The 23,924-nt window shown below is 41.2% G+C and overlaps 2 protein-coding genes and 2 pseudogenes across 2 annotated transcripts; 2 read left to right on the forward strand and 2 right to left on the reverse strand.

Annotated features, from left to right (window-relative positions):
* Nucleotides 1-1,587: 1,587 nt before the first annotated feature.
* On the forward strand, nucleotides 1,588-5,518 carry LOC115670993 (mechanosensitive ion channel protein 10-like). Its single transcript, XM_056320753.1, has 7 exons — nucleotides 1,588-1,729; nucleotides 1,804-1,875; nucleotides 2,219-3,775; nucleotides 3,849-3,969; nucleotides 4,151-4,444; nucleotides 4,522-4,724; nucleotides 4,853-5,518. The coding sequence occupies exons 3-7, from the start codon at nucleotides 2,289-2,291 to the stop codon at nucleotides 5,106-5,108; spliced, it is 2,361 nt and encodes a 786-aa protein (XP_056176728.1). The 5' UTR covers nucleotides 1,588-1,729; nucleotides 1,804-1,875; nucleotides 2,219-2,288; the 3' UTR covers nucleotides 5,109-5,518.
* On the forward strand, nucleotides 1,701-18,458 carry LOC115670994 (mechanosensitive ion channel protein 10-like; annotated as a pseudogene).
* LOC115671115 (40S ribosomal protein S3-3-like) lies at nucleotides 6,313-10,761 on the reverse strand (annotated as a pseudogene).
* Nucleotides 18,459-19,108: 650 nt separating the features above from the next.
* Nucleotides 19,109-22,696, reverse strand: LOC115670995 (40S ribosomal protein S3-3). Its single transcript, XM_030592416.2, has 6 exons — nucleotides 22,539-22,696; nucleotides 21,818-21,965; nucleotides 21,094-21,265; nucleotides 19,864-19,918; nucleotides 19,625-19,756; nucleotides 19,109-19,483 (listed from the first exon to the last, which is right to left on the reverse strand). Exons 1-6 carry the CDS (start codon nucleotides 22,566-22,568, stop codon nucleotides 19,319-19,321), a joined length of 702 nt encoding a protein of 233 aa, XP_030448276.1. The 5' UTR covers nucleotides 22,569-22,696; the 3' UTR covers nucleotides 19,109-19,318.
* Nucleotides 22,697-23,924: the final 1,228 nt, after the last annotated feature.

Consider the following 23,924-nt stretch of genomic DNA (forward strand, 5'->3'; position numbering starts at 1 on the left):
AGGGGCTAAAGTTTAGTCCCTAATTTTTCTATACAATTATTCCTAAATGGGACGCCAAAATTTAGGTGTCAATATTGGGATAATAAAAAACGCCTAAAATAATAGGCAACCTATTCTAGAAAGACACTCTAGAATTACCCCTATTTTAAACTAGGAAATAAACTATCCTAAATCCCAATTTAAATTAAGCAATTATCTTATCTTCTAAATATGCAAAATTTTTAATTTAAACTCTAACTAATATTTTAAAGGAAACAAAATCAAACAAACAGAAAACCGGTCAAAATCAATTCACGCTATCCGCTCGTCCTTTCATAAAGAAGGAGGCCACACATTGAACACACGGCCACAATTCCTAGAGAGGACCCTGCAGAGAGAAAAGTAAAAAAAAGAAAATCGTGAGAGGGGTTCTTGAAGAAGACGGTCACAAAAAGACAAGGGAGAGTAGTTGAAGCTTTGAGGAGACGGACATTGACAATTGAGAAAAGGGAGACTTCTCTCTGGAACCATAGAAAAAGACAGACAAGCTATCGACAAAGCTTACACTCGAAAGAACGCACGCCCACTTCAGTGAGAATCGAGGAAGAAAAAGAGTGGTGGTTTCTTTTCTTGCAGTTCTCGTTCGTGCCTTGTGCTGCCGCTTCCACGCGTCTCTGCCCTTTCCTGCTCTACGGCCTCCCCGACATCCAGATTGCATTGGTTCAAACCATCGTTGTTTTGGTGTTTCTTATTTACAGAATATCTAATGTCGACTCACCTTAGCTCAGTCCCACCCGCGAAGACCGTCGTCGCCCATAGCCAGCCGAGTACTGCAGACCGCCTCTCCACGGCGTGAAAGTTTTTGCTTTTGCAGGTCTTTTCCCGAGGCTGTTCATCGTTGGTCATCGGACGAGTAATCATCGAAGACAACTAGACGCCGATGACCTCTCTTTCACTTACTAGCCCAAGCCGAAATGTCCACACCATCTCATCAGCCTGCCTCGAGCAGCCTGACGGCCGAGCCGCTACTGCTAGCCACCATCGAGATCTGCAAGCCCGATCCGTAGTTGTTTTGAATTTCGAAAGTTATCCGCAAATTAGTTAAGATTATCTTCTAATTTGATCTTTTAGATTTATTGCCTATTTCGTTGAATTTTTGTTATCTTTGGAGTGATTATGCGTTTCCGCAAGATTTTAAAAATCACCCAAGTTAGGAAAGTTTAACAAAGGGCTTGGATGGCAATCCGATCTCAAACCAAGAGATACTCGACAGCATGAAAAATCTTCAATTCTATCCGTAACCACTTGGATACAATTGTTGATTAGTTGGTGGAGTTAGACCCTTCTTTGAGAAAATAATTATTCGAAACAAGATTCATTTCAAGCCCTTTTTTAAGAAGATAATGGCACTTTAGGTCCTTATATGAAATAAAATTCATTTCATATTCTTATTTGAGAAAACGAGAGCATTTCAAGTACTGATTTAGAAATTTCTCGTTAATTTATTTGCTGCAGAAAAGAAAAGGAAAATTTCTTTCCAATATATATATATATAAGAATGATAGACTTAAAAGGTCAAGCTGTGTCACCCTCGCCGCCTTTTCCATCACAGACCATTTTTGCTGTTCTTTGTTTTTGGTTTTTATAATGAATGCTGTTCTTGGAAAGCCGTGCATGGTTGATGTTTATCATTTTAAATACGCTCCATCATGAGTTCTAGCACTGTCTGAACAAGAGTTTAATTAACAAGGTACAAGGGTTTTGTCTCACTTAGATCAGCTCTCCAGCAGCCACTGATGCTGCTCAGTCTCTTTTGGGTGTTAGCTTCTTGCTCTGTTCTTGGCGAAGTGAGCTCAACGGAGTAACACTGGCAAGCCCGCGGTAGTCTTTGTTGAGGTACACGGGTTTTCTTGATCTCTTTTTTCGATTTTCAGTTTGACCTGACCCACTTTGAGCATCCGCCAGATCGCTGTACTGTTCCGTTTCTTGATCGAGAATCGTCTGCTGCATAATCTGTGCCTCTTACTTTGTGTGTCCTGAGCTGTTGATGATTGATTAGAAGTTGAATTTGTTGGAAAGGGCTAAACTTTTACTCTGACTCGACTGCTTAGAGTCGGTCCACGAGCTCAGTCTATATCATGCATATTGTGTTGGCCTGCTGCTGTCTGTGCGTACGCAGTTCAGTAGAAGTAGATCTGCACTTGAATTCTCTCTTTTGGTTTACTCATGTGCTGTCCAGAGTCTGAACTTGAACTGAAGCCTTGTAAGCGGTGAAGTTTTGAACTTTTGGAACGTGTCCTGAATCATGAATGGATTCTAGAGGAGAACTTCTAAAAGGCAGCGAAATCACCATGTCGGAGGAAAGGAATGTCAATGGAAATGAAGTAATTGTGACCATCTCGACTGAAGAGGAAGCAAAAGCTGTGACTGAGGGCAAGGGCCTAAAAGGGTCGTCGTCTTCCAAGGGGTTGGAAACTGCCGCTCCAAAACAAACCCAGGTGGATTCTCCCTGCAAGGCATCGAGTGAATCGAGCGCCGGTGTCGCAAAATCAGCTCCAATGAGCTGCCGGTCTCCCGAAATTGCCAGTCTCAGCCCTAGCCGGAATAAGCCGCCTAAACCTCCCAATGCTAACGAAGCTCTTGTTAGGAAAAGGACTCTCAGCAGGTCGGTGTACTCGAAACCGAAGTCAAGGTTTGGGGAGCAACCGTGTCCTTTTGATGCCAGTATGTTTGAAGAAGAGCGCAATGCATTGTTGCAAGAATCATTTAATCGGGGATCGCCCAATAACAGATCAACGCATTCAGCCTGGAATGTTCCCGTCACTCCGAAGACACCATTCATGGCATCTCCAGGACCAGCTGGAGGAGGAGGTGAAGAGGAGGATGACGAAGAGATCTACAAAAAAGTCACTCTTGAATTGAGCAAAGCAAAGCATAAGAGGATAAAGACCAAGGCTTTGGTTGAATGGACCGTGTTTTTTCTCATTCTCGGGTGCTTGGTGGCTAGTTTAACGGTTGATCAATTGGAAGCATCTAAGCTATGGGGTTTAGAGATGTGGAAGTGGTGTGTACTTGTAATGGTGCTATTCTCTGGCATGTTGGTTACCAATTGGGTGATGCATTTCGTAGTTTTCTTGATTGAGAGGAAATTTTTACTTCGGAAAAAGGTACTCTACTTCGTTCATGGTTTGAAGAAGAGTGTTCAAGTTTTCACTTGGTTGGCCTTCGTTCTTCTCACGTGGGTACTGTTATTCAATCGAGGCGTCAGGAGGTCAAAGATTGCCAATAAGGTTTTGGATTGCATAACCTGGACTCTCGTCTCGATTCTTATCGGTTCATTTCTATGGTTCTTAAAGACTTTACTGCTGAAGATATTAGCATCGAGTTTCCATGTTACTACATTCTTCGATCGAATTCAAGAATCGATCTTCCATCACTACGTTTTGCAAACCTTATCCGGGCAGCCTCTTATAGAGGAGGGTGAGAGGGTGGGGAGAGAACCTAGTGTTGGCCACTTTAGTTTCAGAACTATGAAGAAAGGTAAAATGGGAAAGGAGAAGAAGGTGATTGATATGGGGAAGATTCATAAGATGAAGCAAGAAAAGGTTTCGGCTTGGACGATGAAGATGTTGGTCGATGCAGTGACAAGTTCGGGCCTGTCTACCCTATCGAATACGTTGGATGAGAGCGCCGATGATGGAGGAGCTGAGCAAGCGGATAAGGAGATAACGAGCGAGATGGAAGCGATGGCCGCTGCATATCACATTTTCAGAAACGTCGCTGTGGCGGGTTGCAAGTGAGAAAATGAAACGGTTCAGCAGATTAACTGATTGTTTGGTCTTTTGGTAACCATATTGTATTTTGTGCAGGTACTTCGATGAAGACGATCTTCAAAGATTCATGATCAAGGAAGAGGTGGATCTTGTCTTCCCATTGCTTGAAGGAGCAGAAACTGGACGAATCGACATTAAATCTTTGACAAACTGGGTGGTCAGTCCATTTATGTTTAATTCATTGTAACTTTGTCTTGCTGCCTTTTTTGATGTAAAGAGCAGTTAACATGCATTGTGGCTCCACACTCTTCCTCTTCATTCTAGTGATCCGTCCTTTAGTATGTGAATTTGCCGAGAAGTGAAAGGAGATTTCAGTATGAGATACAATCCTTTTGCAGGTGAAGGTTTATCAAGGCCGTAAAGCGCTGATACATGCTTTAACTGACACGAAAACAGCAGTAAAGCAATTGAACAAGCTTGTGACAGGAATATTGATCGTTATTCCCATCATCATATGGCTTCTTTTGATGGAAATTGCTACGACCAAAGTACTAGTCCTGCTTTCTTCACAGTTTGTTGTCGCGGCTTTCATCTTTGGCAACACATGCAAGACAATATTTGAGGCTATCATCTTTGTATTCATTATGCATCCATTTGATGTTGGCGATCGATGCGTTATTGATGGTGTTCAGGTAACTCCCAAGAGAACCCATTCCACTTTTATGTTGAGATGAGTTCAACTTATAGCAATTCATATTTCTCATGACAGTTGATGGTGGAGGAGATGAATATCTTGAACACTGTCTTCTTGAAGCTCGATAATGAAAAAATCTACTATCCAAATTCGGTTTTGGCTACGAAACCTATAAGTAATTACCACAGAAGCCCTGACATGGGTGACAAAGTGGAGTTCTCGATTGATTTCATGACTCCATTGGAAAGAATCGGAGCAATGAAAGAGAAAATAAGAAAGTAAGTTGATGGAGTCGCTATGATTTCCTTCATTTCTTATTACCAATGTTATGGCCGATAGATACTTTTTCGCTGCGGGACTGTATGAAAGATTTCCTAAAGCCATTTCTTTTAATTATTCTTGTCAGGTACTTGGAGAAAAATCCGCAACATTGGCACCCGAACCACAATGTGATGGTGAGTGAGATCGAGAATGTGAACAAGATTAAGATCGGGCTCTACGTCAATCACACGATGAACTTCCAAGATTACGCAGAGAAGGGCAGGCGGAGGACTGAACTAGTCATCGAGTTGAAAAGAATTTTCGACGACTTGAATATTAGATATAATCTCCTTCCTCAAGAGGTCCATCTGTGCCAGAGTGAGAATAAGAAACAGGCGTGAAGGGCAGGCGATGATTGCGTTTGGCTGTTGAAGTCTCTGACAATCTGGCAAAATCTTCGTCCGCTTGCTGGTTAATGAGATGACTAGTTTTTTCCATAGATTGGGCTTACGTAATTGTTCTTTTCACGTAGCAATGGAGCGAGGCCTACGGAAGACGGTCGTATTGCCTCAGGCATGCGAGGCGTGTCAAGACTATCAATAGACCAATTGATACGCGATGACTGGGGATTGCAAAGCATACCTAAAACTTGTTCATCCTTTGGATGTTTAGCGATAGGTTTTTTGATATTTTGGCTTGGTGAATCGGTCGTGGTTAGATTTTGAAACATTAAGGCTGGCAGGTACGAACGATGTCAGTGAATGTAATCTACCTCTTATTTACCTCAAGTATGAGTTATTGCTCAGCCAAATATGTGTAATCTACCAAAAGCTGCGATGGAATAACTGCATTTCAAATGTATGTTTGCCCGTGAATGCCCGCTCAGATGTGCCTTTACGTGTGCATGCACTCGGAAAAGTTCTGGTTCCGGCTAAAAACCCTGTTTGTCTGTGCATGTGGACGATAGAAATTGGAGGTTATGATGTTAGGCTGCATTATCGATGATCACAGGCATTGTGCCGATCCGGTAATTCGGCTGAAGCAGGCGCAAGGCATGAGCACTGTCTATGTAAATCTGTGAAGTTACGCAAGCTCTCTTCTATGCAATATGCAATCAATTGCGATCGGCTCGTTTCAAATATGTAAGTATCTTGTCTGCGCTCAAATAAGGGGAAAGAAAAACATTGAATATGCCAAAAGGTGACAACAATGCTGCGTACAGTAGAGGTATGCACAGAAGAGATCATGTTTCTTTTTCTCGGTGTTATTTTGAAGGTCCTAGGTTACGAACAATCTTCTTCTCTTCTAGGAATCCAAGATTTGATACCGCAAGCCTCCACAGTGGAATTATGAGCAAACGATGGTTTTGAAATTTTGTCATCAACAAGGGCAAGTACTACTTACTAGGTGACTCTTCATTATTTTGGATAACAGCTGAAAACATCTTCCGGCCAGATTATGTAAAGCAGAAATCTCCATTAAAATTGGTAGCATAATCTAGGAGAACTAAGCGGTAGCGTGAACTATGAGAAAGTTACATTGAGGCATACAGTACTGTAAGAACAAAACATCATGCCGAGGTAATGACATGATCAGAACTGCCGATTAAGCTACTGGGATCTCAATGTTGGTGGTCAGCACCGGTGGAATATATTCCTCTTCCTTCGGGGGATGGATAGTCACCAGATCAGGCAATGGAGTCGTTGGTCCTTGCTTGCCCTTGGGATACCAGTCAAGCATGATCTTGACCTTGATGCCAAGCACGCCCTGATCCATTCAAAAGAAAAAGGATTAAGATTTCACCAGGTGCTAGCCTAGGCAAGATGGAGCAATTACCAACTTGCACATGATTCTTAAGAAAAAACAGTGAGGAAGGGTATGTTGCGGATTTGAAGAAGGACGTCTCGCCTGTCTTAGAAGAACATGCCTGGCAGCAGAGTCAATATACTCGTTGACAGGTTGAACTTCATCGATTTAGCACGTTGAGCACGTAGCTTCCCGCTCACAATGACCTGCACGAGCACCCGAATCTCAGAACTTCCTGAAGCTTTAGTACCGAGAAAAATGGAGGGGAAGGCAAAAACAGAGAATAACACGATCATTTCCGTCATAAAACAATACCTCACATCCCTTGGCACCGCTCTCCATCACAAATCTCAGAACACCATAGCAAGCCCTACATAATAGTCAACAAATTTAATTCTCACCAAATGGTAAAGCATCAACGAATCTTCCCAAATGATTCTCAGAGGACGACGAAGTAAAAAATGGCTAAGTGGTGTGCCCTTTAGAGCTGCGTCATGCACCTCAGAACAGCCAGGCCTCCCACGAGCTTGTCTCGCAGAGACTCCGCCTGAGCAACGGCACAGAGGCCCCTGTTGTTAACTTTCTTGGCACATCACTCCACACCATTTTCAGGGAACTTGAAGGGTTTCTGGACAACAGAAGTCAGTTCCCGAATATTTCTCAGGGACTAATGTGTACATGGCGCCGGAAGCGATACAGTGCGAGCCTTACAACGAGGTGGGATATTCTACAGGAAGTGCATGATCTACCAACTGCACGAAATGCTTGGGTGGCCTTACGAAAAGAAAAGCGATTTCTTGATAAGTCTGTGGCTCGAAAGCTTCAACTTCAGACCTTAAAAAATGGCAATCAGCCCATGGCCACATACTTATGTACGCACACTCAAGTCAGCTCTCATTGCAATCAATTCTCCAGTCTCACACAAGGATCTGGTTATTTATGCCTCATCCAGATTACCACCGCTTTCATCACCACAATCACTAATAGCACAACCAATATTCGCTTTGATGACTTCAAGGGGAAGCTATTGTAGCATTCGCAAAGGTTTCATCAATTGCATTCATCTACCGATACCAAGGCTTTCTTTATTGCTTATCAATCTTCGAATGATCAGCGCTCATCCTTCAATGGTCGTGGCTGTGGAAAGGCAAATAAGGGCTTGTCAGACTATCGTTACCCCTAGAAGACTTGAGATGGGATTAAGTTGGGTCAGAAGATGGGGAAAAAACTTGCTAGGCCCATAAGGGAGAATGGGCCCCGTACCCAAAAAAGGCCCTTCCTTTCTTGCCTAACCCTAGTGCCCTTACTCCAAGAGCGAGTAGCCCTTTATGAAATAGCAGTAGAGGCGTGAGCAGTGCGACGAGTACAGCTTCGAGGTCATACTCAACGAGCTCGTCACCAGCTAATACCCTTACATCGAGACCGATTTCGGCCCTGCCCAGGTACTACATTTCATCTTTCAATGGGTTCTTAAAATTTCCCCAATTTCAATGTAGCTATTGTCTATGATTAAAATGCTACTGAACATTCATCGACTTTTTACATTGTCTTATGCAAACAGATTGCAGTGGAAGTAGCGGAAGGCAAGCCCAGGTTCGCGCTTCCGGAGGACGAAAATGGCCAACTTGAAGAGCTTGTCCAACTCATATGCCTCTCTTGGGACCAAGACCCTTCAATTAGACCGCCCTTTTCCACAATTACTCCCAATTTGAGAGTAATTAAGCAGACGCCTGCTGAAAATGTTTAGATTTTAGAGAGGGATTAACACGAATTGCAATTCCCCAAGGGTGTTAGTCATACGAAAAATTACGTAACACAGACTGTTTGAGTTATGTATAAAAGGGATAGATATTTCGTTGCTTTACGCGTTTCCCAGTGTTTTGCCGAAGAACGTCCTTCGACAAAATATCTTTCACCAAAGTTGGCCCTTCGGTTTTTAGAGTGAATTGGGTTCTGTGTCGGTTTGGAAAGGAAGAGTTCGATTCTAACTAAATGAAACTGAAGATAAAGTAAACAACGAGTGCAAATAAAAGTAAGTACGAATGCGAAAGATAACTTGCGAAATTGAATAGTTGTGTTTTTGATTGATTCATTGTGGATTCTTTACGACATTCTTTTGTCGGCTAATTATAGCCAGATAGAACAAATAACCGTCGCAGCAGTTATCTTTTAAAAAAATTTAAAAGTGTTTCCAAAGCCTTCAGGATATGGCTTGGTAACTGTACTGTTATCCACATTGTGATTTAAGGTTTTGAATGTCTGTCTTTATTTGTCATCCTAATTTTTGAATCGAGAGTTATCATAAACTATCAGTAACTGTGATTGTTCTTATCTATGAACTAACCCTGGGCCGACAACATTTACTTTTTGGGCTTTGTCAGTTCGCGGCGGCCCATATAGGTTATTTTTTTTTTAGTGTCAACACCTACCATTGTTAACATTGCAATTTAGACATCATTAGTATGCTTAGCAAAGAAAAGCGGAGGTGATCTTGAGCAAACACAAAAGATTTTGTTAGAGAAATCACTTGATCCGGTTTTGAGCATTCACGCCCGTTGGAAATTATCAATAAAATCGAAGTAAGTCTTCCTGAAGAAATTCCATATAGCACAAAAATCTTTCAATCTTTGTAATTAAGACCTCAGAGTCTTTGAAACAAGTGCAATCAAGTTCTTCCTTATTAAAGTTTCCTGATTTTTCCTAGGGCATCTTATTTGGGTGCCGTTTGGACTATTTCCAACGTCGTGCCGATATTTGCTACAAGAAATTAATTGACTTTTTTAACAAATGGTTGGAAAAGCTATCGTACCAATTGAAAGGCTTAAATCGCACTATGAAAAGCCAAACGTAGCACTACTTTCGATGCACCTTTCTCGTCGATTATCTGTCCTCCATTAATCCTTTTCTGTCTTTTCAATACTTTGGGGGCACAAACACAAAACAACCCGAAAGTTCATAAATCACACTGCAAATTATGAACCGGTTACTTTCAAACTTTTCACCTTGCGATTGGATTCTACCCTAAAAGAGTTTGCATGCAATTCGTGGAAAATCAAATAGGTCGCATCCATTTTCTGAATTGAAAAAATTTCTTTAACGTTTCGATTAGCTGCGCCAACCATGAAGATTCATACTTTTGTGAGAAAAAAAAAATGATCTGCGATGGTCCCCTTAGCAACATCAAAATGGCAAAGCATCAAATACCAAATAGAAGAAGACATGATAATATCGAGAAGGCTCCACTCAAATAAAGTGAAGTCATCCTCACCGTGCAAAACAAAAGAGGCAATGCATCACGGGTAGGCCGAAGTGACATTGGGCGTCACCTTTCGACCTCTCTCGTTTTCAAGCCTCCCTCTAATGCGCAGCGCCAAATCTGTTGTCGTTTTGCTGCTCAGCGATGGTGATCCATCGTGCCTCGACACCAAATATGGCCCCCATCCGTCAGTCAAAAGAACCCCTCTTTGGACGATTAACGTTGATCCATTTCGCCTTTAAGTTTGAGATCGATCCCACCTCCAATAAAAGAAAGAAGAAGAGAGACGCGGCCAAGACGTTGCCCACCATCTAGCCGAGAGAAATTGTCCAAAAAATCTTAAACCTATTGTACGGCGACCAATTCAGTTCTGAACCTTTTAATTATACCAGTTTAGTTATAAATTTTTTAATGATTTGTCAATATAAACCTTCGTATCAATTTTAGCCGGATATTGATGACGAGGACGCCGGCCGTCCAACGTGGCATGACCCACATTGACGCGAACAAATTTTGTAATTTTTTTGAAATTTTTGGGCCAGCCCTTAATAGTAAAAAAAAAAAACAGAGAAAAGAAAAAAAGAAAGTGATAAGTTGACTCAAAGTATTAAAACTTGTTACGAAAGTACAATTGAGTCCTAAAATTTGTCAAATTGGTGCAATCGAGTCTTCCATTAACTCCGTCCAACTTGATTAACAGAAAATGCTGACGTGACTTTTTTTAATATTTTCTTTCTCTTGCATGGCGATAATGTGGCAAAAACATGAACATAAAGTTAAAACGATGTCGTTTTAATTCAAGTATGATTTTTAATATAAATTTTATTTAAATTAAATTAATACAAAAAAGACAGATGGGTGAGAAACCAGGCGGCCCCACCATTGCCGGAAAGGGTCGGCGATGGTGGGGGATGGTCGGCGCCACTGCCGACAGCAGGCAAGGGTCGCCACTGGTCGAGGCTCGACAACCCCTGCTGACCATCCCCAACCATTGCTGACCCTTCCCGGTGAAGGTGTGGTTGCGGCGATTTGGGCCTGGTTTGGAACCCTATCTTTTATTTATTTATTTATTTTATATATTTTATTTAGCTTATTTTTTAATTTAATTTAAATAAAATTTATGTTGAAAATCATATTTGGACCAAAAAGACGTTGTTTTGGCCACGTCATCATCACGTAGAATGGAAAAAATATTAAAAAAAACTAACGTCAATATTTTTCGTTAACAAAGTTAGATGGAGTTAACAGAGGTACCCGATTGCACCGATTTGAAAATTTTAGGACCTGATTATACTTTCTGTAAGTTTTAGTACTCCATTGCATTTACGTGATAAGTTTTAGGGCTTACAGTACATTTATCCTAAAAAGAAAAGAAAAGAAATAAATAAATAACAAATTTAGAAAATTCAAAAAAAATTTAAAAAAAAATGTCATGTCAGCACCGGTTGTATCACGCAAGATGGCTGGCATTCATATCAGCAATTTACGGACAAATTGGCTAGACGGACTAAGGTTTAGGATTTTAAGGCTGAATTAGCTACCATACAATAAGTTTAGGATTTCTAGGCGATCACATAACTTTTGTGCCCAGCTCGCTAGAGTAAATTCAATCAAGTAATTCAAATGGTCCCCATCTCAATCACACTTTATGCATCTATCGTCGCAAGTTCATTCCTTCCTAAAATAATTCATCAAGGATGTTATGCAATACAGTCGTTGGTGATGTTACCATTCGATCATTTCATTGATTTCACGTCTTCACGGGTCTCGGCATATGCGCCTACTGATTAGGATGAAATGACCCACGATGCTCTTACCTAGTATTCACTCGTATGATACTATGCCCTGTGAAGGACGATCAAACGTACCGCAGAAAGACAAGCTTATTAAAGATCTTTCTTCTTTTTTTTTTTCCTTTGGGAAAATAATACAAACAATCCCTGAATTTTGGCCAAATTTGCAATGTGATATCTAAACTTTTAATTTGTTCAATGTAATCCCTGAACTTTAACTCAATGTGTAATGTGGTCCATGAACTTTCAATTTGTTCAATGTGGTCCCTAGACTTTTGGTACATGTTTAATTTAGTCCATGAACTATATGAAAATGTTCGATGCAGTCCTTCCATTAATTCAAGTTCAGGGACTACATTGAACATTTCATTTAGTTCATGGACTAAATTGAACATGTAACAAAAGTCCAGGGACCACATTGAACAAATTAAAAGTTCATTGACCAAATTGAACATTAGGCTAAAGTTCATGGACTACATTGAACAAATTAAAAGTTCATGAATCAAATTGCATATTAGGTAAAAGTTCGGAGACTATTTGTGTCATTATCCATTTTTATCCCTTGTTGGACGCTCTAGTAATCTCATGCTCCTTTATGAGATAAGGATAGGACTAGCTGAAAGAAGTTCATCCGAGTGTGACCCAACATAATTTGCTGAGAAGCAAGACATTCAACTAAACACCTACGTGGAATAAATTGCATTGGTATTAGATTGGACGGCAACAGTAGACAATATAATTTGTTCGAATTTCAAATCAAGATTGAACAACCGTCCCATTTAATCAGACAGTTATTCACGGAACTAAATTCAGGCAATATACGAAATGTGAGTAATCGGATATATTTTTCTTGCGAGTCATCCATCGATTTCGAATTTATTATTTTAGAACCAAGCATGATTATGAAATTAAATAGCTCAACTTTGTTTGTCCTTGCCGATGTCTTTGCGATGGCAAGAAAAAGATGGCGTAAAAGATTTCAGGTCATGGACATGCTTGACGACCACAAACACTCTTGTACGGACAGATACTGTCGTCGGACTTCGAAAGATGTTTTCATCGGTCAAAGAAAGAAGGAAAGGACAAATAAACAAGAACTCTCTCTCACTACATGCATCACGTTCATAGACACCTATTGTGCGAATCAACGGTTCCTCTCATATTAAGTTGAGCGATTTGTCTGATTAATTCCGATAACGAACGAGACCTAAGCCTGCTAACTAATTATATGAATGTATTCTTCAGGGCCAGCTTCTTAGAGGGACTATAGCTACTTAGGCCAAGGAAGTTTGAGATAATAATAGGTCTGTGATGCCAAATAAAGGGAAAATTTTAAAAAGAGGCTTATGGTGCCCTTATTTTTTAGAATAAGAGCATGAAATAGATATTGTTCTAAAAAAGGGCATGAAATGGCTATGATGATTTCAAATAAGAGCATGAAGTGGCAATGAAATAGACCTAAGCCTGCTAACTAATTTTTTAGAATAAGAGCATGAAATAGACCTAAGCCTGCTAACTAATTATGTGAATGTATTCTTCAGGGCCAGCTTCTTAGAGGGACTATAGCTACTTAGGCCAAGGAAGTTTGAGGTAATAATAGGTCTGTGATGCCAAATAAAGGGAAAATTTCAAAAAGAGGCTTATGGTGCCCTTATTTTTTAGAATAAGAGCATGAAATAGATATTGTTCTAAAAAAGGGCATGAACTGGCTATGATGATTTCAAATAAGAGCATGAAGTGGCAATGGCAGTTTCAAATAAGGGCTTGACCTCGTTGGCTAGCTAAATATTCTGGCCGATGAATGTCATTTTTGTCCAAAGACAATTTTAACCTAAATTTTGGTTAACTTATATTAATTTTTAACAAATTTATTTTAAAAAAAACACAGGTGGGAGGGTTGGCGGCCCTCGCCGAAGCGCCAGCTACCCTGACAGCCATGTCCGACGCCCCACCAGCGATAGGGCCGCGGCCACAGGCGGGAGAGCTATCCCCAACCCACGAAATTGGTTTTTTTGTGTGTGTTTTCTTTTTTAATAGCTTTAGCTTCTTTTTTTCTTTTTTGAGTTTGTCTTTTTTATGGAATTTTTTTTGGATTTTTTAACCTAATTTAAATAAGATTTTGTGTAAAAATTAGGATTCGGATCAAAGCGACGCCATTTTAGTGCTTTAATAAACTTTAACACCACATAAGATGCCATGTGGGAAAGATAAAATATTGAAAAAAATCACGTTAGCATTTTCCATTAATCAAATTGGATGAAGTTAAAAAATCAAGTCCTAGGCAAGGGCCTACAAGTCCACGTCGGCCATTGGCGAGGGTCACCTTGCCTAGGTCCTCGCTGAATGCAGGTGAGGCGAACCTCGCCTAGATCTGGCGAGGGTTGGCCTTTCCTGTGGTAGGGGAGGGTCGCCCAAGCGAGGTTGGCCTTCGCCTATGGCTTTCGAGAGCGGCCTTGCGTGGCCCTCTCCGGGTATCGCCGGCCATCACTTGAAACCGGTCACCGGCGAAAAGGAAAGAAAAAAACAAAAAAAGGAAAAAAGAAAGAAAAAGGAAAAAAGTAAAAATAAAAAGTAAAGAACCCATCCATTGGTGGCCGCGTTGGTTTGCGCTCAGTTCCTTTCACGAGAGGTTCTGGGTTCAAACTCGCCCATCGGTGATTTAAGTGGGGGGTCGTGGCGGTGGGATGCTGCGCTAGCCCCCCTCGAGAACTAGTCGGGCATCATCGCTGGTTTGAGCCCTAGCTCGCCGGCCGCGCTGACACCTCAATTATCAAAAAAAAAAGAAAAGTAAAGAACGAAAATGCCTTTGACCAACCAGAGAGAGGTTAGGCCATTCTTTGTTAAGGACATGACCACTTTCAGGCCCTTATTTGAAACAAGATGCCTTTCAAACACTTATTTGAAACAAGGTCCACTTCAAGCTATTATTTGAGAAAATGAAAACACTACAGACCCTCATTTGAAACGAGGTCCAAAAATTTGAGAAAATGAAGACACTTCGGGACACTTTAGTGCATCATGGTTCATTGCATTGCTCGGAAACTGGACTGGACTAGATCGGTCGGTCCCGTCCCAAGACCAGGTGGTCCGATCTCCGGTTCCAAAAACTAGAAACCCATCCTTCTAGTCTAGTTCCCATTTCCTGGGTGAAACTGGACTGGACCGGAAACCGATCACCCCTAGTTAATACCACGAAAAATCTTAAACTGGTACCCTAGCGATAAATTTACCTCTTACTAATTTTTGGATCTTCAAAAACTCCAAACTGATACATGCTTGATATATTTACTCTCTTGTTAGCTTTCGTCAAATATTGCCATTAAATTGCTGACTTGGATTGGATCAGCTCTCAGCAGCCATTGATGCTCCTCAAGAGTCTTTCTGATTTTAGCTTCTTTGCTCTGTTCTTGGCGAAGTTAGCTCAACGGGACACTGACAAGCCCGCGCTAATCTTTGATCTCTTTTTCCGATTTTCAGTTTAACTTTACCCATTTTGAGCATCCACCAGATCACTCGACTGTTTCATTTCTTGATCGAGGATCATCCGCTGCATAATCTGTACCTCTTACTTTATGTGTCCTGAGTTGGTGATTATTGATTAGAAGTAAAATTTGTTGGAAAGCGCTAAACTTTTTCTCTGACTCGAGTGCTACAGTCAGTCCACGAGCTCAGTCCTTATCTTGCATATCGTGTTGGCCTGTCGCTGTCTGTGTGTACGCATTTCAGTAGAAGTAGATCTGCACTCAAATTCTCTCTTTTGGTTTTCTCGTGTTCTCCAGAGTTTCAACTTGAATTGAAGCCTTATAAGCCGTAAAGTTCTGAACTTTTGGAACGTGTCCTGAATACGAATGGATTCTAAAGGAGTACGTCTAAAAGGCGGCGAAATCACCATGCCAGAGAAAAGGAATGTCAATGGAAGTGAAGTAATTGTGACCATCTCGACTGAAGGGGATGCAAAAGGTGTGACTGAGGGCAAGAGCCTAAAAGGTTCGACTGGAAACTGCCGCGCCGAAACAAACCGGGGTGGATTCGCCCCGCCAGGCGTCGACTAAATTTAGCACCGGAGTTGCAAAATCAGCGCCGATGAGCTGCCTGTCTCCTGAAATAGCGAGCTTCAGCCCTAGCCGGAATAAGCCGCCTAAAGCTCCCAATGCTAACGAAGCTCTTGTTAGGAAAAGGACTCTCAACAGGTCGGTGTACTCAATACCGAAGTCAAGGTTTGGGGAGCAACCGTATCCTATTGATGCTAGTATGTTTGAGGAAGAGCACAATGCATCGTTACAAGAGGAGGATGACGAAGAGATCAACAAAGAAGTCACTCCTGAATTGAGCCAAGCAAAGCAAAAGAGGATAAAGACCAAGGCTTTGGTTGAATGGACAGTATTTTTTCTCATTCAGGGGTGCTTGGTGGCTAGTTTAACGGTCGATCAATTGGAAGCATCTAAGCTATGGGGTTTAGAGATGTGGAAGTGGTGTGTACTTGTAATGATGCTATTCTCTGGCATGCCGGTTACCAATTGGGTGATGCATTTTATAGTTTTCTTGATTGAGAGGAAATTTTTACTTCGGAAAAAGGTACTCTATTTTGTTGATGGTTTGAAGAAGAGCATTCAAGTTTTCACTTGGTTGGCCTTCGTTCTTCTCACATGGATACTGTTATTCAATCGAGGTGTTAAGAGGTCAAAGATTGCCAATAAGGTTTTGGATTACATAACCTGGACTCTTGTCTCGATTCTTATCGGTTCATTCCTATGGTTCTTAAAGACTTTACTGCTGAAGATATTCATATTGAGTTTCCACGTCACTGCATTATTTGATCGAATTCAAGAACATCTCTCCCATCAATACCTTTCGCGAACATTATCCGGGCGGCCTGTTATAGAGGAGGCTGAGATGGTGGGGAGAGAACCCAGTGTCGGCCAGTTTGATTTCAGAACTATGAGGAAAGGTAAAACGGGAAAGGAGGAGCAGGTGATTGATGTGGGGAAGATTCGTAAGATGAAGCAAGAAAAGGTTTCGGCTTTGACGATGAATATGTTGGTTGACGCAGTGAGAAATACGGGCCTATCTACTGTATGGAATGTGTTGGATGAAAGCGTCGATGATGGAGGAGTTGAGCAAGTGGATAAGGAGATAACTAACAAGATGGAAGCGATGGCCGCTGCATATCACATTTTCAGAAACGTCACTCGGGCGGGTTGCAAGTGAGAAAATGAAACGGTTCAGCAGATTAACTGACTGTTTGGTCTTTTGGTAACCATATTCTATTTTGTGCAGCTACTTCGATGAAGACGATCTTGGCAGATTCATTATCAAAGAAGAAGTGGATCTTCTCTTCCCATTGCTTGAAGGAGCAGAAACTGGATGAATTGACTTAAAATCTTTTACAAACTGGGCGGTCAGTGCATATATGTTTAATTCATTGTAACTTTGTCTTGCTGCCCTTCTCCATGTAAAGAGCTGTGAACATGCATTGTGGCTCCGCATTCTTCCTCTTCATTCCAGTGATCTGTCTTTTAATATGTCTTTTAACATGCATTGTAACTGACAGTTTGGTTAAAGCATATATCAAGAGATTTCAGCGTGAGATACAATCCTTTTGCAGGTGAAGGTTTATCAAGGCCGTAAAGCGCTGGTATATGCTTTAACCGACACGAAAACAGCAGTAAGGCAATTGAACAATCTTGTGACGGGAATATTGATCGTTATTACCATCATCATATGGCTTCTTTTGATGGAAATTGCTACGACCAAAGTACTAGTCCTGCTTTCATCACAGCTTGTTCTGGCAGCTTTCATTTCCGGCAACACATGCAAGACAGTATTTGAGGCTATCATCTTTGTATTTCTTACGCATCCATTTGATGTTGGCGATCGTTGTGTTATCGATGGTGTTCAGGTAACTCCCAAGAGAACCCATTCCACTTTTATGTTGAGATGAGTCCAACTTATAGCAATTTATATTTCTCATGACAGTTGATGGTGGAGGAGATGAACATCTTGAGCACTGTCTTCTTGACGCTCGATAATGAAATAATTTACTATCCAAATTCGGTTTTGGCTACGAAACCTATAACCAATTACCGCAGAAGCCCACACGTGGGTGACAAAGTGGAGTTCTCGATTGAATTTATGACTCCATTGGAAAGAATCGGAGCAATGAAAGAGAAGATAAAGAAGTAAGTTGATGGATTTGCTACAATTTCCTTCATTTCTTATTGCAAATGGAATGGCCGATAGAGACTTTTTCGCTGCAGGACCGTACGAAAGATTTCCTAAAGCCATTTCTTCTAATTATTCTTGTCAGGTACTTGGAGAAGAATTGGCGAATTTGGCACCTGAACCACAATGTGTTTGTGAGTGAGATTGAGAATGTGAACAAGATTAAGATCGGGCTCTTTGTCAATCACAAGATGAACTTCCAAGATTACGTGGAGAAGAACAGGCGGAGGACTGAACTAGTCATCGAGTTGAAAAGGATTTTCGACGACTTGAATATCAGATATGATATCCTTCCTCAACAAGGGGTCCATCTGTGCCAGAGTGAGAATAAGGAACAGGCGTGAAGGGCAGGGGATGATTGCGTTTGGCTTTTGAAATCTCCGACCATCCTGGCAAAATCTTTAGTCTGCTTGCTGGTAAATGAGATGACTAGGTTGTTTCCATAGATTGGGCTTACGTCATTGTTCTTTTCACGTAGCAATGGAGCGAGACCAACTGATACACGATAACTGGGGATTACAAAGCATACCTAAAGCTTGTTCCTCCTCTGGACGTTTTGTGATAGGTTTTCGATATTTTGGGTTGGTGAATCGGTCGCCGTTAGCCTTTGAAACATTGAGGCTGGCAGGTATGAACAATGTCGGTGAATGTGATCTACCTTTTATTTACCTCAAGTATGAGTTATTGCTCAGCCAAATATGTGTAGCCTACCATAAGCTGCGGTGGAATGAATGCATATCATGTATATGCTTGCCCATGAATGGCCGCTCAGATGTGCCTTTGCGTGCGCATGCGCTCGGAAAAGTTTAGGTTCCAGCTGAAGACCCTGTTTGTCCGTGCACGTGCACGGGTACGATAGAAATTGGAGGTTATGATGTTAGGCTGCATCATCGATGATCACGGGCATTGTGCCGATCCGGTAATTCGGCTGAAGTGGGTGCATTGCATGATTACTGTCTTACTAAACCTGTGAAGTTGCAAGCTCTCTTCTATGCAATATGCAATCAAATTGCGATAAGCTCGTTTCAAATATGTGAAGTATCTCGTCTGAGATCGAATAAGGGGAAAGAAAAACATTGAATGTGCCAAGAGAGGCCTCTAAAATTCAGAAAGGTACTAACCTCAACGTTAATGACAACAATGCTGCGTATAACAGCGGTATGCACAGAACAGAATCATGTCTTTTTCTCGGTGTAATTTTGAAGTTCTAAGGTTTTGAACAATCTTCTTCTCTTTTAGGAATCCAAGATTTGATACTGCAAACCTCGACAGTGTAATTATAAGCAAACGATGGTTTTGAAATCTTGTAATCAACAAGGGCAAGTACTACTTACTAGGTGACTCTTCATTATTTTGGATTACTGACAACATCTTCCGGCCAAATTATGTAAAGCAGAAAACTCCACCAAAATTCGTAGCATAATCTCTAGGAGAACTAAGCAGTAGCGCGAGCCATGAGAAAGTTACATTGAGGCATACAGTACTGAAAGAACAAAACATAATCCTAAGGTAATGACATGATCGGAACTGCCAATTAAGCTACTGGAATCTCGATGTTGGTGGTCAGCACCGGTGGAATATATTCCTCCTCTTCCTTCGGGGGATGAATAGTCACCAGATCAGGCAATGGAGTCGTTGGTCCTTGCTTGCCCTTGGGATCCCAGTCAAGCATGATCTTGACCTTGATGCCAAGCACACCCTGATCGATTCAATAGAGAAAGGAATTAAGATTTCACCAGTTGTTGGCTTGGCAAGATGGAGCAATTACCAACTCGCACATGATTCTTAAGAAAAAAAAGTAAGGAAGGGTGCGGTGCGGATTTGAAGAAGGACGTCTCACCTGTCTTAGAAGAACATGCCTGACAGCAGAGTCGATATACTCGTTGACAGGTTGACCAGAGGATATCATGTACCCATCCTTGAACTTCATCGATTTAGCACGTTGAGCACGTAGCTTCCCACTCACAATGACCTGCACGAGCACCCAAATCTCAGAACTTCCTGAAGCTTTAGTACCAAGAAAAATGGAGAGGAAGGCAAAACAGTAGATAACGCGATCATTTCCATCAAAAAACATACCTCACATCCCTTGGCACCACTCTCCATCACAAATCGCAGAACTCCATAGCAAGCCCTACATAATAATCAACAAATTTAAACCTCACTCAATGGTCAAGCATCCACGAATCTTCCCAAATGATTCTCAGAGAATGACGAAGTAGAAAAATGGCCAAGTATAATGGGTGTATAATGGGTGTATAATGGGTGTATAATGGGTGTCGCCAACGATTTACAAGTAAGATTGCCGCATTGCAACAATGTGAACAAAACCTGGAGATGGTCTCCAAGCTTTAAAACCTTTAGACGTAGAAGACTCCCACTACAAGCACTCAATGAGAAAATAACATCATCACATCGAGAGAGAGGCAAGCCCATGTCATTCAAAAGCAGGGAGAATAAGCCCCCGAGAACCGGACAACGAACGATCTATGCATAGAATAACACCTGTTGGGCGACTAACAGATGCAAAAGTATATGCATCAGAAATTTTTTTTGCAGGTACAAAATAAGTTGCACACCGATCTATGCATGTTCCTCCGATCAAATGGAAAAATAAACTCAGGCAATGGTAAATCTAAATGACTCCACAAGATGGCTGAAGAAAAGAACCCTCTACTTTCAGCCATTCAGATTTGTCCCCTTCGGACCTAGAGGGGCTAACTTAATCAAGAAATATGATCCATATGAAACACTAAAGTTCTGAGAAAACACAAGAAGATAGAAGCAGGAGCGACTAGGCTCACATATCATTAACTCAGGTACATACCTTAAATCACACAACAGTTGTTTCATGATGACGATATTGTATTACTGATGCTCAAATAAGCAGTGCCAGCAGTGAGGCCAACATCCACATGCTTTTCTCATAAATAACTTTTGCACGTGATGAAAGCAAAATTCCCACAAAATAAAAGGAAACCATAAAATTTGACAGTCCTCAGACATGAGAAAGGTACTTAGAAAGCAACTAACTCACTCTAGAGATGGTTTAGAAAAAGAAAACGGGAAGGTCCCCGGATAGTTCGCTCAAAATTCATTATGAAGACAAAGATTCAGCAGCAGTGAATGAAATGCACTACAATAGATAAGACCAAACAACACAATGAACAATGACTAAAACTAAGCAAAATATTTACTTCAAAAAACTAAGGGCAAATGGAAGTGTAGTCAGCACAAAGAAAAAGAAGGTGATGATTTTTTTTTTGGCAATCATATAAGTGGGGTGCCATTTAGAGCTGCGCCATGTACCTCCGAACAGCCAGGCCTCCCAGGAGCTTGTACCGCAGAGACTCCGCCTGAGCAATGGCACAGAGGCCCCTGTTGTTAACTTTCTCGGCATATAACTCCACACCATTTTCAGGGAACTTGAAACGTTTCTGGACAACAGAAGTCAGTTCCCGAATCCTTCTCCCCTTTTCTCCTGTTAGAACAAGAATTACGCAACATTTTACTAACACCGATCCAAACAAAGTGCTCAACCTTGAATTTGTTTGGTACTCTGTCAGTATTAATATAAAAGATTCACAATGGGGTCATATTGCCGTCATCTATTTTTCGTTTATTCTAAAAGTAATAGCTTGTAAGTAAATGGAAGGAGGCATCGGAAGTAATGCAAAGGTAGAAACAGAAGAGAGGCAAGACAAGGTCATGCTCAGGAAGAAGATGATAAGCAGGCCAGAGATTATTCAGTTGAACTCCACCCAGGAAGAGAAGCAGCTGAAGATACTCCAATTCGGACCTAGGAAAAGTCCCACTATTTTCTTTTGAACAAGCATTTCAAAATCCTTAATTGGAGTACTGTCACAATTGTATTTGTAAATGGAACTGTTGGCAACCTTCTAACTCTCAAAGTTAATATAATCAAAAGGCTGAAAATACCAGTTGTGAATCTCCTTGTGTCTATCCCATTAACTTCTTTTCCAACGAAAAAGCGAACGCACTGAGGATACAATCATTCGAGCAGAACTTTTACCGAGCACATTTTGCGTGCGAGTGGCTCTAATGATGATCTCAGTCCGCATGGGGGTGACCCTTACTTCGACCCCAGAGTATCCATCTTCAGCAAGCTCCCTGGTGAGAACCTCATTAAGTTCTGCGAAGAAGACTCCATCTGCCACAAACTGGTGGAACACAATGTAACGGACAGTTCATCAGAAACACGACGGAATTGGCGACAATAGCCTCCTATCAAAAGACATACAGACCCCTGTTCAATTCACCCGAGAACAAAAATTGTCATGTCACTGAAAGAAGCGGAAACATTTTCGTCAATGAGTAGTATTGCAAACTTCCAATCCCATTTCAGCCAACACAATAGACGACATCAACGACTGTTTTCAAACCATGCCTATCACCGATGCTACGATGAGCTAACCCCAGCTTCCATAGCTCACACAGAACACACCCATCTGTTAATTTACTGGGAAAACCAAACAAAATTGAAACTGGAGCTTTTGTTCCCAATTCTGGAAGTCTTTCAAAAGCTAACGCATGACAGCACCAGAAACCACAACCAGCAACTCCCCCATGATAATCAATTCACATGAGCTGAAAAGCAACACTCAATCCACGCGTTTTCAGGTGAACTTCCCGAAAGAATCATGGCGCGCAACCGTGCGGCTAACGAATCAAGAAAGCTCGATGCTTTCATTTCCACGAACGAGGAACGCGAGAGAGCGAACGGGAGGAAGAACCTTTCTTTTCTTGCTGATTTGAGTCGCCATGCTTCTTCCTGCAAGGGATCGAGCACGCTCGAGCTCTCTTCCTCGGCGATTCAGCAGCTACAGCAGTCACTACCGCTGGTCCTTCTCCTTCTTCTTCCTCCGGCAAAAACCCTAATCTTGATTCTCGATCGATCTCGATCGATCGAGGGGACTGATACGTCGGGTGTTGGGCCTAAGCCCATCAAGCCCGGCCCAATACGAATGATCGTGCGAATTTACGAGTATACCCCTCAAGGCAAGCCTGCCTGTTCGGGGAAAAGTATCTCTCCTTGCTTCTGCTAACTTTATTGAGGATTCGACCCAAAAAACAAAAAAAAAAAACAAAAACAAAAAAACTTTATTGAGGACGAAATATATTTTGTTAGTTTTGGAAAAATTACATGTGATATCATTGAGCACACTTTTCATTACTCATGCCCTTAGCAAATATCCGCATTCACTCGAGAAAAACAAATAAAAAGAACGATAAACGATATTTGTTGACATGCTTTTCTTATCATGCCAAATTTCGTAAATGAAAAATACTCGACAGTGATATATCGAATCAATTTTGAGAGCTTTGAATGAAATCCCAACTCCGAATCCAAGTCCATTATCACGACAATACGGTAATGAAGTTTTACGGTGTTGTTTTTGGCAAAAAAATGTCTAGTATAATAAATGTCAACACAATTACTAAATATCGTTTTCGCATGTATTTTTCCAAGGAACCGAAATCCCTCATTTTTCCTTCAATTTAAATTGGACATCCAGTCTGTCTATATGTACTTCCACATTTTCCGTCCATTTATATCCGATATCCATGCTTTCGTACTAATAATTAGAGCAAATGTTCGAATTTAGCGTCTATCCCGATCATCGCAAAAGATACTCTCGATTTCCATGCCCTTTTATCATTTCATTGAAAATACATTATCACAGATCAGACTCTTTATTATCCATTCAAAGGATCAAATCGACTGAAAAATCGCATACCGCTCAGACACAAAACCGAAATGCAACGGTCAACTGCAATTCTTGGCTTCACTCGTTATGAAAAACGACCCATAACTCGGACACCCTACCGCCGACCTACTACTTAAGGACATCTTTAGTAAACCTTATAAGTTTATAACATGCGAAAATTTTTTCATGCTCGCGCATGCCCAATTACACATTTTTTTCAGATGTCAGCATCTACTAAAAAATGATTTTATTTCACAAAAAAAAAAATTTGAAAAACCGAATTTCGCCGGTTTACGTGGATGGGCCCAAGTCCGAATCCATCCAAAAAGCTGCCGCAAAAAAAAAAAAACACAAAAAAAAATAAAAAATGAAAAAAGTAAGCGAAGTATAAATACCCCCCGAAACCAAGTT

Source organism: Syzygium oleosum, unplaced genomic scaffold (genome assembly GCF_021117445.2).
Source record: "Syzygium oleosum isolate NSW1041296 unplaced genomic scaffold, Sole_v2.1 Sole_v2.21, whole genome shotgun sequence".
Lineage (NCBI taxonomy): Eukaryota > Viridiplantae > Streptophyta > Magnoliopsida > Myrtales > Myrtaceae > Syzygium > Syzygium oleosum.